The 16,462-nt window shown below is 37.9% G+C and overlaps 1 protein-coding gene across 17 annotated transcripts in view; it reads left to right on the top strand.

Moving 5' to 3' along the window:
- Window positions 1–16,462, top strand: part of mcf2la (mcf.2 cell line derived transforming sequence-like a) — a 79,270-nt gene that overhangs the window by 13,921 nt on the left and 48,887 nt on the right. For 15 of the 17 annotated variants that reach the window (XM_088912668.1, XM_088912658.1, XM_088912665.1 and 12 more), the window contains exon 1: window positions 1,668–1,956. The exons of 1 other annotated variant lie outside the window; for it this stretch is intronic. In XM_088912668.1, coding sequence (XP_088768794.1) covers window positions 1,827–1,956 — 130 coding nt within the window. In that variant the 5' untranslated portion in view covers window positions 1,668–1,826. Of the gene's footprint in view, window positions 1–1,667; window positions 1,957–13,413; window positions 13,487–16,462 lie in introns of those variants that run through there. One more of the 17 variants, XM_088912671.1, reaches the window with a different exon arrangement.

Here is a 16,462-nt window from a genome sequence, read left to right as displayed (position 1 = left end):
TGGGGAAAAAAGAAACAGCTCGTCTGAGACGCATTCGACTTTCCCCATTCAGGATTTAGGTTTGCAGTTTGGTGCAGTCATGTGATGGAGCTAAATATTTATGCATCATTCCACTGCACGCTTCTGATTTTTCTGATATAAACAGCAGTGGGTACTAAGTGAGAAAGGTGTGCATAATGACATTGAAGTCACCTCACTCGAATATACTGCCAAAGCTGCACATAACCCTCAGTTATTGAGAAGGTTCTGGAGACAATACTAATTGGGAAATTCCAGCTGGTTTGACAGAATATAAAGAAAGGCTAGTGGATGGTCTGCAAAATTGTAAAATCTGAATGCCGTGAGGCTTTGAAGTTTTAGAAAGGCGTGATAACATCTTCTAAATGGATACTAACATTTTTAACCAAAAACTACCCTATCGGGATATTGGTAAAATTGCCTCACAGGGAGTCTGTTCACCTACAGCAAAGACTGCATGTGCAAACATTTTGCAGCCTCAATTCTGTTAGATGTTCACTGATGTCCATGGAGATACAGTTTCACTCAGTGCGGCTCTGAATGAAGTGTCAGCAGAAGTTCAGTATTTTCTTAGACTTGAATTGTGATTCCTTTCGGTTGTGCTTAGTTCTAACAGCTGCTTTCTGCGAAGCCCTTAAGGCTGTCTGATTTGATAAAATCCACCAAGTCTGATTCGGTTTCCAGCAGCACACCTGGAACAAGTACTTGAGCAATCGCGTCTCGTGAGTAGTTCGTCAGTTTAATCAGCTTTGTTTCCTTGTTTCACAGCATCCTCCGAGGCAAATGCCTGGTCTGCTACTGTTTTACTCAGTTGACTTATTTGGTCAAATAAAGTTTTCTTTGCAGCATTTTAATGACGTTTCTCTCTTGTGGAGCACATCACACTGTAATATTTTCATAGGACAGTTTATAGTCCTTTCACAGCTACATACAAAGGATCAACAATGAAAAACAGATCTTGCCTGTAAAAAATCTCAGGACCCTGAGAGCTGCATCTAGGACTGAAGCTCTACTAGGGAAGGAAGACAAAGTGTCTTGTTCCTGCAGCAACTTGAAGTTACTTGAGGTTACGTCCGAGATGAGCAACAGTAGCCTTGAGGTGTTGACAAAGAAGAAATAAGATACCAAAAGCCACACTTCCTAACATCTTTATCACAAGAAAAGATTAGATAGAAGCACATTTATTTTTAAAAAATGTAAATCTCTCACAATCAGCATTTTCTAAAGTTGCAGTAAACTACTTGTAATACTCTAAAATACTAGACGGCATTGCTCCTTTAAGGTTTTATAGTGGAAAAATACCTGTGAAACCCTATAGACCTTTTGACTGTTCTCACCCGATTTTATGACCACGTAATTGCCAATAGGGAGAAACTACAGCAGTGTGTATGTGGACTGTTCAGTACACTAGTTTCAGTGTTGTCAAACTAAAGTATGGCTAGGAAAATTATGTCCATGGACGTACTAAAGGAATGGTCTGTTCATACAGTATATGTTGTTACGTCTTTATCAGGCTCTCGATAAGCCCGCTTTGAATATCTTTCCAATATGCCGTTATTGTGTGTAACGAAAGCCAGGGAGAGAGAGAGAGATCTGTGTGACTGCCGGCGGTATTGACATAGGTAAATGTTTACAGGGAGGATTCCACCTGGACTGCTCCGCAGCTGAAAATGAGTAACCTGACTTTCAGATAGGAAGCCTGGAGAAGAACAGCCTGTCATGCGACAAGGGGAGGCCAGCGTCTGTATTTTTACCGATTTTTTTTTAGAAATATGAATGGATTGGGGCTTAAATACCTATAGGAGATTATGGAAAAAGAGGAGACAAGCAACAGCCAGATCCACTTGAAGCCTGTGGACACAGGATGCTATGTCAAAATCTCCCTGGAAGAGGTGAAGAGCTACTACTGGTTTACACAGTCCTGTCAGTGGCTGCACAGTGAGTCTGCAAAATATTCCGTTCACTTGTTCTGTGTTTTGTGCTTTTGTTGGCAACGGACAGCTTGTCTGTGTTCTTGGGAAAACAAATCTGTTTCATTTTTAGTCAAGGCAGGAGTCCCGTACAAAGACCTTTTCGTTGTATCATACCTGTTTATCCAGTGGGATTTGTATTTTGCTGGGAGCATTAATTATTCTGATTTTAAAGCTGATCAAATTTCGTCTTTTCTTATCTGTGTTTTTAATGCCAAAGAATATATGATACTCTTAGATGATAACCTAGTTACTGTAAATCGGCATTACATGTCTAACTCGAGAGTCAATCTATTGTAAATCAATATTAAACGCAATAATATTTTTTTAAGTGGCCAAGGGATTCTGAGGATTTGCATATTCAAGCATAATTTCTGTCTTTGAGATTAGGTTTATACTTTGATGTCTGGTCTATTAAAGAAAATATTTTTATTGAAATCCTTTTTACCTCAAAATAGATTTTTTTATGTTTGACTCTGTTAATGTATTTTGAAAAGCGTTCACATACCATCCCTCTAGTATAACAAAATATGGCTTTTAGGATTTCTAATAGGAATTATTTTGCTCATAGTGTAGTCTTAATTTAACCAAATGGATCTCCTGTAAGCCTTTTTATATCATTAGTAAAGGCTTCTGTAAATGATTGTGAAATCTTTGAAATTTTGATTTTTACCAACTGGAGAGTTTGTTGTTAACCATATTAAAGGTGTCAGCTTTTTATTTTTACTGTTCAATTAGAAGACATTCTTCTAGTGCAGCATACATATGGTTGAACAATCTTAGAATAGCAGCAACAGGGAGGCTGCTGTAACTTCAGACAGTTGTATATTGTGCTACAATTGTTTCTGTAGGTAAGATTATCAAACTCATCACTTGTGACTGAAAGTTTGAAATCCAGAACTATGATTTTGTTCATTTGTGTAGCATACAAGAGTATTTGTGCTTTGAAACTTTTGTCATACAAATGATTCTGTGTGTAACATCTCTGCCACCCTTGTGATGAATTTTGATGTAGTAGGTGGCTCCAGTTCAATTTCTTACAGAGATTGATGTGTTAATGTTTCAAGGGGTGGTGTGAATTCTGGTAATACGTTACATAATTTTCAAATCAATGACTGTGTTAACTTCCTAATTAAAGGGACTCCATAGAGTAATTTAAGAAAGGAATAGATAGAATTGTTACTCATTAACAATCCATTAAGAATCCATCACTGGAAATCAAATGATTAAGATGGGCCTACATGCCTCCTACTGATCTTGTTTTTTTCTGTTTGTACTGCAATTAAAAGAGAAAACAAGTAGTTAGCAGACCGAGACCTAACTCAGATCTGTAGTACTGCTTTAAGAAAAGCTGCACTACTTTAATAATGCTGACATTTAGCCTGCATAAAGGAGAACAGGGTGACTTTGAATTTTTGTTTCCAAATTTTCATTTTTACCATGACTTGGCTCCATTCAAATCTTGAACAGGTGAAATAGTAATCTCTCTTTATGTTGTTTAACATTTTCATATTACAAAAGGAAAAAAAATCCCCTTTTCAGAAACTTAAGCTCTTATTATATCAAATATTATAAAAATAAGACATGACAATGGACGTCTTGATGTTGTATATTAAAACAATATTTTGAAACGGATTAGAAACCCAGTTGTGGACACTTCACTTCATGAACGTAATCTGTCCCACCAAATCTTAGAGTATGTCTTCTATGCCAGACTCATTCTTTCTCTTGTGGTCTGCCTGCTCAGCACTGACTACTCTTTTCCTATTTTCCTGGTGTATTACTGATCTGAACAATATCCCTAACTATCAGGATCACCTGTACCTGTTTCTTGTCCATTTCTGTTACATATCAGGGAGTAGCATGCGTTTTGTCAGTAACATTGTGAATAAGTTGTGTACTTGTGGTCTGCTTGTAAAACTCCTCCCGCTGAGAAAACAATGGTTAAGGGATGGTCCCATTTTTTATTACAAACTCTGGCAGTTTCTTTGTTTCCAGAGACCTGTAGATCCTGATATCATCATCCTACTGAACCTGCCATATAAGCACTTAATGGAACTGCCATATCATTTGACCTTCACAAGGTCTCGGTTAATCTCTGTCCTTCTGACTTTTTTTATCATAACAATATTGTGCTCGAGAGTCTCTTCCTGTTCCCGGAAAGTTAAAATGTCCCCTCGTTTCCCTTCTCCTACATTGTTCCCCAGGACTCCGAGATGTTAGGCTTCATTCTCCAGCTTGACGAGTTCCATTCATTTCACTTGTCTTGAAAATGATAGAGGCTAATAAAATGTCAACAGACCTCCTTTTTCAACGTATGTGAAGTCTAAACAGTCTAAACCCGAGCAGCTCCATCCTGTAGCACTAATAGGATCGTATAGAGAAGACATAAAATATGCCTGTTTCTAGTTCATCCACGGATAATGTTCATTTTATACTAAACAATAATATTTAAAGTACACTCACATTTTCCCCTTGAACACTTTCCTCTTTTACCCATGAACCACTTAGAGTATATTAATACTCCCTTGGACATGTTTACCATGTGCACTCACAAGATTAATGAGCACTTAAACTAAATACTCTCATAAATGTTATTAGTATTTCAACTGCATAAACAAGTATCCCATTATCTAACAGCATTGTTCAATAGACCAAAACACAGGATAAAACTGGACTGCTGATCTCTGTGCTGTGCTGTAGTGCGCAGATGTCTGTTTAAAGTCCATGATTTCAGGCAGCAACTCTTGGCATAATGTATATTAGCGAGCAAACTTGCTACCCGCCTCTGTTTTCATTGTCTGAAGTCCTTATATCAAAGCCTTGTCCTTATGAATCAATGTAGCGATACAGGTACAGAGTTAGGGCATCAGCTTGAGAAGAAATGTGTTTAAAAAGTGAGAAGTAATTATGAGCTGCACTTTATAGAAGTCACACCAGCTGAGGAATGATCTCATGGGTGACACCAGTTGTATGAAAACCTGGATCCCTGTAGATTCCCAAACATCTGTTTTTCACAACTGAAATATGTGTTTTATACAGATTATCTGTAGCACTTGATAGGCATGTACTTGCTCACCAAGGATGCCTTTTGGGGTCATCGTTTAGTGTTGTGTTATTTGTTTTTCCTAGATGGATGTGGCCTTTTAAAATCAGCAGAATTTCTGTATGGGGTGTTTCTTTGAGACTCTTCTCCATTACTATGATAAAGTAAATGATATGTGAGTGAAGCAGACGGAGATGGGCTGGTACCTCTATTGTCAGGTATTGATCGGACCTACATCTGAGTAATGAAGTAGCAGGTTTAATTGCATATAATGTAAAATGAGCAAATTGCTGCATAATCTTTCTCTCATAAAAATTACCATGCAATGTTTTAGACATCAGGGGAGAAGTTATCTCACAAAGGCACCATTTTATTAAATAGGTATTTGTCCTATATCTTTGCAGGGCTGCATTAGCATGAGACCTTAACATTTTTGTTGTTCACTGGATTATAGTTTTTGCTCATTGTGTCAGAACAGAACCAGCAGCTTCAAAGGCCTGAGAAGAGTGGTTGCTTTGTTAATCCTAATGGAATCAAATAAATGCAAAAATACAGTAAGTCAAGATGAGTGAGACCTCCCCTTTTAGACTGTAGCTTTGAACCTATAGCCTTGCACATCCTGTGCAGAGCCCAGGTACACAGTGAGAAAAAGAGTGAAGGTCTGCTGTAGGTGATCTTGTAGAAGTTTTTCACAAAAGAGAGAAGGAATCCCCTCGCCTCTGTTATAAATATCTGACTAGCTACAATGTGCAGAAAATGCCGTGGATCCGGAAAAGGTTTGAATGGATTATGTCGGCACTGTGTAATCAGTATCATTCGGTAGTCTAAGCAGATGTGGTTTGTATATTGTGCTGTACTGTTTATTCTGGGGATAAATTAACTGATATTGCATTTTATGTTTTTTAGCTGTAAGTAATTCAATATTCAGTAATTTGTCGTTGGGTGGAATTTCCATCCACCTAGGGCCTTTTTGATTTAGATATTGTCTTGGCTTAAGTTTACTGGAGGGAAGTATATTTCCTTAGAACAAAGGGAATAAAAAGGGCATACTCCTCGACTGAGGATACATTTAAAAAGGGTTTGTAAAGGGAGAGGTGTTGATTGTGGTTTAATTCATTGGGTTTAAGCAGCTGTTCATAATGTTCCTCTTGATTGTATCTATTTTGTTCATCTTTGCCATTTCTCTTCAGGCTATTGTTTGTCATGTCAGCAAGCCATTTGTAACAGAAATAGCTTCTGAAGACTCAAAAGTGAAAGAGTAAGCGTGGTGCATGAGATACAGATCAATACTGTGAAGTGCTGTGGTAGCAATGTGTGAACCACAACATCACCTACCTTAACAATCCCTTTCATATGGATCTGAGGAGTCTTTGTGTGGGTGATTTCTGATAACTTAGCTTAACACAATGGGACATAAAACAAGTTCAGAACAGAAAATGAAGACCAACTTCCATGGCTCATCAAAACGTACAGTACTTGCATACCAGGCCTCCTGGTTTAGACCATCCTTATCCTTATGGTTGTCAGTATGTGGCACAGATGCACAGACAAATACACAAATTGTTGTGTACAAAAGAAACAATCGATAAGGAGGTCCCACTGTGATGGTGTGGGCAAGAGTGTCTAATTGCTGCAGAACCCAACTTGTAAGTGTTGACAATCTGACAGAGTTACACTATACCGATCAAGTCCTGGGACTTCACTTGCTGCCTTTTCTTCCAAACACACTTCTTCTTGCTGCTTATGTAACGGTAACCTTTTTGAACGGAGAATGTGACAGCTATGCAGTTGATGTGGGACCTAACAAACCTGAGCTCCACTGAACGATTTTGTGGTGAGTGGGAAGGCCATGTGGCGTCTAGGGCTTAGAGACCAGAGAACGGGTACATGCTTGTTCAGGCCCAGTGAGGGAGGGTGGGACAGAACCCCACAAGAAAGCAACTCCAAAGTGGTGCAAAGCATGAGTCACAGATGTACAGCTTCAATTGTTAGCCAATCTACTGTATGTTGGCCACACACAGTACTATCCTGCTGCTTTGTTGACATCCTGTTGGTGACAGATGTTGGCAGAATGAATTTACCTATGGCACATCTGCTCCATAAAAGTTCAGTGCCCCCCCAAAAAAAAACTAGCAATTTTCTTGATCATACCTAAGAATTTGTTGCAGTCAAAGTGCCAGGCTTCTTTAATGTTCAGTAACGTTTCACAATGCAGCATGGAAATAACAACAATGAGAAAGAATGACATACCAACAGAATGTCATTTGTGTCATACAGTAGTTGAAAGGTGTAACTGCGGCAGTGATGATTAACAGCATGTTAGCACTGGACCTGAAACCATGGGATATAAGGATGATAGGAAATGCCATGTAGTTCTCCTGTTTTAATTGTTCGGTTTGGGAGTTAAGAGTAGGAAATGCATAACATGCAGCTGTAACCTGTTTTAATTTTATGTGGCATCAAATATGCAAATGTCGTGTGTTACTCCTTTTGATCAGTATGTAAAAAGCCTTTAACCCTGACTGATCTGTTCAACTTTCTTTGTTTTTACAGTGTTTCATATACTGCTGATATCCATAACACTCTTTATGCTTCTTAGAATACTATGAAGATTTAAAAATATAGTTAAGTTCCATAATATAGTTCACAAGGGAACAAGTAAAGGTTTATTCCATGCTGAAAAGAAACAATGTTTCGGCTGTGGAGCCTTCTTCGGGTCTGACCTACATAAAATAGTTTGTATTGTACATACACCTTTTCTGGACATCATAAATACAGCTGTAATTCCAATTAAATGGATTTTACTACATGGTGGGTGGGAGCTGGTGTAATTTTGATTATCAGGCCCATACTATACCGTTTATTGTGATATTTTTATGAGAATTCTATTATAAGCAAAACCCAAATAAAGAAGGAATGTTTTGAGATAAAAGCTACAGTTTGTCAGTGTGGCATGTGATGGCATTTCTTTTTTAAAATGGCTGAAGTTGTGTTGTCCTTCCTCTCGCAGGCCAAGGGCCAGTCCATGTGAGAGTGAATAGTCCTGTCAGGCTCATTTGCCTTTCTTAGTTTCAGTAAACCAGTCTGGGGGTTTCAGTTTAGCCTCCCACAGCACAATTCTGCTCACAAAGAGACCTTCCAGTTTGTCCAATGACCATATCCCAACACACACAAACATTCTCATGTCTCACAGGGTCAGGGTCTTTTTATTTTAACTCTTACTTACCTGTATGAGCAAAGTTATTACCTTATGATGCCTCTTATATAACCACACCTCTCCTCTTTTTTTTTGGCTAGGTATCTTACAAAACATATATTATTAAATATATTGTGGTTTTTGAAAATCGGAGTTGTTCTGAACACGTCATTCAGTAACTCAATAGAAAATTGAAACAAATAACAGCACATTCAAAAGGGCAAAGTCTTGTGTACATTCTTTCTACTTTTGTGCACTGTTTTCTTGAATTGAATCACTAAATTAGTAAATTAGTAAGGGTGTTTGCCTCTGTTATTTGAATTATGCAATACTGAACAAAAAAGAAAAAAAATACCACATACATTTTAGTGCCATTTATTTAGAGTAGCCTACCCAGTCAAAGGTGACTGGTAATGGTATTGTACAAGCTAAAGTTAAGGAAAAGCAAGCGCTAAAATGCTGATTGTACTTCAATGACTCAGAATTTAAAAGCTATAACAAAGAGCTCTGGAGCAAGGTTGCTTATCTGTGTCTGTAAAGTCTATAACTGCATTTTCATTTTCACCACAGTTGTAGCGAGGCTATGCTTACAGGAAGGTTGGGATGTTTGTTTTGGTTAAGAAGGTAGCCTGAAGATAACCAGACAAACACCCTCAACAGGTCAAGTTCCACAGTAGAATACAGGACATTCTGTCTACTCATTTTAATGTGATTAAAAATTCTGTTACCTAAAGAGATTATGCAGGGCCCCAGATAAAAGACTAAGGCAAAGGAAGCTTGTTCCCCATTTTAATATAATTGAAATTATATAATTAAATTCACCTGAGTTTCAGATTTGAATAGTTCATGAAAATGTCGTCTGATAGTAATCGGTTGAGTTGGCCTTCCCAGAGAGGCACACCCTTTGGAGTTTGAATGAAGTTATTTGGAGACTGTTGCCAGAAGGGAGCTTTGCAGAGCAGAGCAGAGCGGAGCCATGCAGGTGTCCAGACCTCCCTTGGATGTGTGTAGATTAAGATGGACTTCTAAAGAGATGATGTAAAAAACTGTGGTAGTGCACCAGTCCCTACAGGTATGGGAAGCTTTTCTGAATCTTGGGGTTCTAAGTTAGGGGCTGAAGAGTTTGTAACTCTAACTATGCTACAGTAGATATGTGGCTAGCTGCACTCTTACAGACTGTTATACCTGTAAACTTTCTCTCCCTTCTCCCCAGTCATTGGAGAGAAGTCACTGTCCAGTGCTTGAGTTTCTCTTCTCTCAGCAAGAGAAATGATATGGATTTGAAGGTGGACAGGTTTTGTACTTTGCATTCATGGAATTTCACCTTTAAATCAAGAAAAATTGGGTCTCTCATTGTTCTGCTTTTCTGCTTCTTGTTGGTTAGGTAAGAACAGAACTTCGAAAGAGGAAAAGAAATGCTTCAAATTTCCATATGCTTTTTAATTGAAAAAGACTTATGAATATGTAATTCATGGCTTAAATAATAGCCAACAACTCTAAAAATGTTCTGAATAGTTGCTTCAGAAGAAAAGAAACAATTGTTTATGAAGATTATTAACCACCTTTTGAACACTTAAAATTGTTTAATTGTTTAAACACTGGGTGTATAGGCTATTCCTAGCAGTAACTATTTGGGTTAACAAAAACACAGGGTTTTAGAGGCAAGGAGAAAACGCACTCTGGGGAGCAACAGTATTGTGCAGAGTGAGTCTGACCAGAAGAAGTAAGAGCACTAGGGAGCAGCTGGGCTCTTCGTATACTGCATATTCGCCAATACGTCACCACTGTGACTTATATTTACTTTTCAGATGTCAGTCAAGTAGTTTCTGCACAGGTGCTTACAGGATGTCATCTGGTGCTGTGAAGCAATCTGGGGTCTTTGGACCAGAGAATTGTTTTAATCTCACACTAAGCACCTTTACCACATTCTGTTTCAGTTTACAGACAGAAGCTGTTCTTGGATTGCATGCTCAGCTTATGTTCACCTAATGTTGGCTGGCATCTGTAAAGGGGGTTTCATTATGGCAAATCCAAACAAATTTTTGTTTTCAGGTCAGCCATTCTGTTTTCAGTGCTTTAAAACCAGCAGTGTTTATTCCAAAGCTTTTGGTCGTGCAGTGAAGAGACTATTTTTTTTTCCAGGCATCAGTAGTCTTAGCGTTTGACTTCGTGTAACTGCAGTTGCTCCAATACTAATGTGTAGATTCACCCACCCAGCAGGTCTGTCATTTTGAAAAATGGTATCAAGTTTGGAAAATTTGAGAAACTGATGTTTTAAGAATTTTATATTACAATGCTTTTTTTTCCTTCCGTACTTTTAAGTGCTGAATTTCTGAGTTCATCAGTGAACCTGTGGTATCCTGTCAGGTGGCAGTCCCGTCTTTCAGTATTAGATTATAGGTCTTGAAAGCGTCACAGTCTGATTTAGAAGATATTTGCTGCATCCAGACTATGTTTGTGTCTGATACATTCTTGTTTAAAAGGGAACTGCTCCCGTTTTTAGGAAATGATTGCTTTTCCATTTTAATTTTGTGTTTTTTCATGAACTCACCCCTCAGAGAGAAGAACATCTGTACTTCTGTATGTGTGAGGTCTTCCGATTTGATCATTCTTTTATTTGCTATACTCTACCGAAATAACACTCCTCAAGTGGGTGAAATGAGACCTGAAATAAGCAGCTCGGGTAGAGTTAGATATTAAAGATGTTTTGTGGTTTTTAAAAAGTTACTGTGCTAGGAGATTTTTATCTTTCTGGGGATATTTGGTCTTCACATTGATAGTACTGTACTAGCTATACACTGTATACACACATAGCACACCAGAGAGGCTAGGGTTAAACACTCACAGCGATGAATCCACCAAGCTTCCTGTTACAGAAGGCAACTGTTAATATTCCTTTAAAAACATTAACTTCCATGTTTGGCACAGCAAATAATTCAGCACCAATTCTAGCACGTAAAGTTTATCGTGGAATAGAATTGAATTTCTGTTGACTCTGAAGAGCAGTGGAGTATTTTAGAGTTTGGTCAGTAACAGTCCAGAGTCTTAAATTATTAATGCTTTGGTAGTAGAAACCTCTGAAGGCAGGCTTAGATTGCTGTCTCTTCTAACATGTCTTTATCATGATCATTTGTCACCAAGGTAATGTTAGCTTTATCTCCCTTCCTCAAATCCCACTGTCACAAAAGGGTCACACACCCTTTTATAACTGGTTATAATTTCCTTTCATCTCATGAACCGTATTCTGCCTGTAACAGTGCCACACAGTTGCTGTAACACGCTAATAAAGCATCCTACAAACTGCAGAAATTCAAAGAGATGCTGTTTTTAATGCAGATTTAACTGATTTATACACTGTATTACATTTTTGGAATGCTACTGCATTTTTTTAACTTCACTGTCTAAATAAATTAAAAATGGCAAGACAGATTAAAAGGTGGGTATGAATTACATGGGTGAAATGCCAAATTCAGAAATAACCTTTTGTTCTGCACTGTGTCAAAAGCCTAAGGAGCTTATTGGCCTTCAAAAACTTAAAAGCATTCTGGTTACACCTTCAAATAATGCTTTCGAAAGTCCTGTTTTAGGGATGGGTTGATGGTTATTGTGTGAATGAAAACTCCAATAAACTCCAATTCTGTGATTTCCTAAAACCTTGAAAGAAGGGAAAATTGGAAACCGGGTGTATTAAACCAATAGCTGACTCAAACACTTTTCTGACTTGTGCAAATTTAAGGCAGCTAGAACTGTGGAGATTATATAAACTAAAAAAGAGCTGGTATCTTTTTAACCGTTTGAACCAGAATTACTGTATAACATCCATCCTTAATAGCAAGAGTATTGTAAAACCAAATCCACTGACAAAAAGAAACTGCAATTGTACAGTAAGCTTTTCTACTATTCATCCCTACAAAAGCTCATACCAGTGATCAATTGGATACCCAGGCTCGATCAGATAAAACCACTGCCGTATTTTATTGTAAACCAAATAATCTATCCCAGAGTTCCGCAGAATAATCTCACAGGGAGCTGCCTCAAATCCGCAGGTGACCTTTAAATATGGAGGTTTGCTTATTGGACAAAATGCTTGTTTTCATTTAGTTGCCATATCCATGGTTCAAAAGAAAACAAAGGCCTGTGTGTAAAAGGGCAGTTTCCTGGACTCACGGTTGGATTAATGAAAAGATGACTTCTTTTCCTGAACACCTGGATTAAGCCATTTGTGCCCACACCCCTTTTGCGTATAACTTAGCCCAAGGGATGTGGATCAAAATCCTTTTAAAAGGGCCAGTTGTTCAATGCATTTGCTCGGTGTTCCCTCTGGTGATCCACTGACATACAATATACAGTAGCTTAATGAACTGAAAAAGCGCACAGTTCACTTTGCTGAGATATCAAACATCCAACATTTTTCTCTTGCTCTGTAGACTGAAACCAGAGCCAGTGAGGCCTAGCAAAGCATTCACGTTGTATTTTCAACACAGTGCACCTTAGATGCGTGTTCATGCATTGTGGCCACACCAACATGCTCCAGTGACTCTTTCTTGGTATTCCTTTATAAAAAACCTGTCTTCCATTAAAATCGAGGCAGCTGCGGCCCCACTGCCAGTTTATCTGTGGCCACTGCAAGAGGGAGATTTTCTGCAGATTAAAAAAAAAAAAAGACGATTAAAAGTCATAGGTACTGTTCAATTAGAGCCAGCCCTGGAGTAGACAGCTGCCAGCAGAACAATATCCCTGGAGGGGGGAGGCAGCGTCACCTGATAGGTCGCCTATTCTTAAACAAAGGGCTCCCACAGGGAGATCTCCAACACACGACACATTAAGGACTGCACTCAATGTCCTTTCTTCCTGTATGCTTGTGAACGTTCCACACATCCAATTAATTTGTATAGTGCAGATCCGTATTCACGTTGGGTGAACCTGTCTGGTGTGTGGAGAAATCGGAGAAAGAATTCCACTTCACATTTTTGGGGGGGAGAGCTGCCGATCTAGAGGCAGACTTGAAGGGTCTTACCTACATTTCAGCAGTTTGACTTGTAACCTGAAGAATGGGAGTTTGGCTGCGTTGGAAGATGAGGGTTTTGATTTCTTTGTGCAGTGAAGGCAGAAACATATCACAGTGACAGGACTGAGCAGTTTGTCTATATTCTTTTTCAAGAGCTCTTTTTTTCCCCACCAGGATGACATTAAATTTAATATCCTTGCTTTGTAAGGACATTACCAAGATGTGGTTGGAGCTGAAGAGAAAGACAGGTGTGTGTCCTTTTCATTACTTGCTATGATTTGATCTGGATTTTGCTTTCATTTATCATTGTGATCGAGCTGTTTTGACAAAGTTACTGTTGCTGAAGGTGTCAATTTATATGTTTTGGAAAGAGGGCAGTTTTAAATGCATGAGACAAAACTGTGTTGAAGTCAGGGTTTGATTTCTTTTCAGGAGCAGAAACAGCTATGGCCTGCTTTTTATAAAGTGGTTTATTTCTTCAGTCAAAACATTGTTAACCATGCCTTATGTGTATAGATAATATGATATGATTGGTGAAAAAACATGTATGCTGCTTTGTTTTAGTCTATAAAAAGAAATGTAATTGAGATTTGAAATATACCATGGTTTACAGTACCTGTACACACAAAATAAGTCTTTCCTTTCATAATGACAGAAAGTAGATAAACAGTTAACATCATATTTGTTAAATGAAGCCAGCATAAGGGTATTGACAAAGAATATCAATCTGTAAACAAAGGTATTTGAGAGGTATTTTACAGAGGCTAGAAAGTGCTCCTTTGAATTGGCAGATTTTCAGGTAGTAGCATAAAGAAACTCAAACAATTTTCCTGCCTAAAGAATAACTTTCTTCCTGTGGTTCCATCAGAGGTAACACCTATATGTACTTACTGTACATACATCAGAAGTCATTGTCATTAAGAAGATATGGGCATTTAGTATTTCCTTGTGGTACCATATGCTGTGTGTTTGCTTTCTTCCAGCGAACTGGTTTCCATAATAGTGCCCTTTGCCTGTAGAAATGTATTCTAACATTCTATTATAAGGTCAGGTAGGATTATTTCTGAAAGGTTTCTGGTTTCACATTTGTCTTTTAGGAGCTTCCCCTGTACAGTGTGTGGTGAAATGCTACATTGTTTTTCTGTTCCTGTTTTTTAAGCATGTTCATTAGACCTCTTCAGTGCATTGTATGTCCTACAATGTTTGTGATGTTTTAGATTTTCTTTTCCAATTTAAGAATAATGCAAAAAAGGTGCATTCAAATACAGTAAAAAAGATATACCATATTAGACATAATCCAAAGTGGTCATTTCTTTTAACATTGAAAGTATCTGTTAGAAGTTTCTGATTGGCTTTCTTAGACTCTGTAGTCTGTAAAACTAGACTTTTATATTGTAAGCTGAAATGTGGTGCACACTGTGTTTTAGCAGTGTAGGCTGTACTGTCCTGCACGTCAAATCATGCACAATTTTCACATGTCCTAAACCAGGTGGTATATTAACATCTTAAGACAGAAAGCTCTCTTAATCTCTAAGCATCCTCTCAGTTCCAGCTTTATACCAGATACAATATAATTTCATGTTTTAAGGTTCATTTAAAAAAATGTTAAAACACTTAAAACACTTCTTAAGAGCTGTTTTTATTCAGTTATTTAGCATGAGAGATATTACAAACCAGATCACTAGGATAACACAGAATAGGAAATCCAATATAAATATATTGCAATACACAGAATGTAAAGTGAGATTTAAATGGAATGACAGGGATCATCCATGCAGTCAATACATTGCTGATTTGAGATTCAGAAACAGAGTTATTGTTTTGGACTAGAATCCACGTGGAATATGATAGTGATTTTCATTTTTTAACGGAAGTTTTAAGTGAATTCACTGTGCTTAAAGGATTGAGAAAGTATGCGCAGAGCCCAGGTGGAAATAACTTGATTTGCTCCAGGGAAGCATAGCTCTGCAGCTTTCACTACTGAACAGCAAATGTAGGAAGTTTCAAATGGCAATTGCAAATCTTTGACTATGATGGATCATTTCCTTACAACATCAAATGAACAGCTATATGGTATTTCAAGCTTCACATTATAGAAGCTAATCAGCGTTGGTGGATGAGAGTATTCCCTGTGGCAGTGCTCACATTGCAGATGGTGCCACCGTGAAACCTTTTGGTAATATCTATTTGTATCCTGCCGACTCAATGCAGTGCTGTGGCACTGGCAACGTCAGTCACTGCTGAGCAAGTTCCATCTCAGTACTCCTCACTCCTGCTGCCTCTGTGTGTTGCCATTCCTCTCAGGTTTTTTACCCAAATGACTGAGGGACAAGGATAAACGTTCTAGCAGTATTGATTATTTGGATTAAAACAACAGAGAAAGCAGCGTGCTGATTTATGAAACAGTTAAGCCCTGCCATAACCCTGAAACTCTAACCATTACTATACTGTAACTTATTTTTTTATTAATTTAACTTTAATCCCAACACAAAGTCTAACTGTAATCCAAATGTTAGTCTTAGCGTGAACTGTAACTATAACCCTCATTCCTTTATTTCCTACAGATTTGATCTGTTTTAAGATTTTTTTATTAAGTAGGTTTATCAGCTATCTAAATGTATAGATTATGAGGTCCTTACATTTATTTCTTTTAACTTATCTTGTTTTATCTTGCTTCTTTTAGGCACTCCTTAAACAATTGCTGTTTAATAAAGACTGTTCAAGCAATTTTATTTCATAATAAACACCTGGAATAAAGAATACAAAATGTTTGCTTTTGTGTTTTGTTTTATGACAAAAATTGTAACCCTCTTTCTTTTCAGTATACTGTACATCTTCCAGACTATATTGTTTCAGAAACACTGCAAAATCTGAGTGAACAAAATATATTGATTAGAGACTGTACAAACACAGTATTACAGCAAATAGCATCTGCATTACAAGTTCTGAAGTTCACGCATGTGGAGGCAGGCAGAACTGTGAAAAGGATCTTAAATTGCCAGTCAGAGTTCAGCTCTGGACTTGTGGTTACTTGACAAAAATGTACTTTTGAAGAAATGGTATCGCAGTGTGCAAACAGAAAAGTATCAGAAGAACACAGAGTAGTTCTCAAACCTACAGTCCATATGATGCACAAGTAATTGAGACTTTTCCCATAGGTTGTGTGGTTGTGTTACTATACTGTATGTATGTTGCAGTACTTTGTGGCACAAAGTGTTTTTTTT

Source organism: Atractosteus spatula, chromosome 4, assembly GCF_055471065.1.
Source record: "Atractosteus spatula isolate fAtrSpa1 chromosome 4, fAtrSpa1.hap1, whole genome shotgun sequence".
Taxonomy (NCBI): domain Eukaryota; kingdom Metazoa; phylum Chordata; class Actinopteri; order Semionotiformes; family Lepisosteidae; genus Atractosteus; species Atractosteus spatula.
This window is presented reverse-complemented; position numbering and strand designations above follow the sequence as displayed.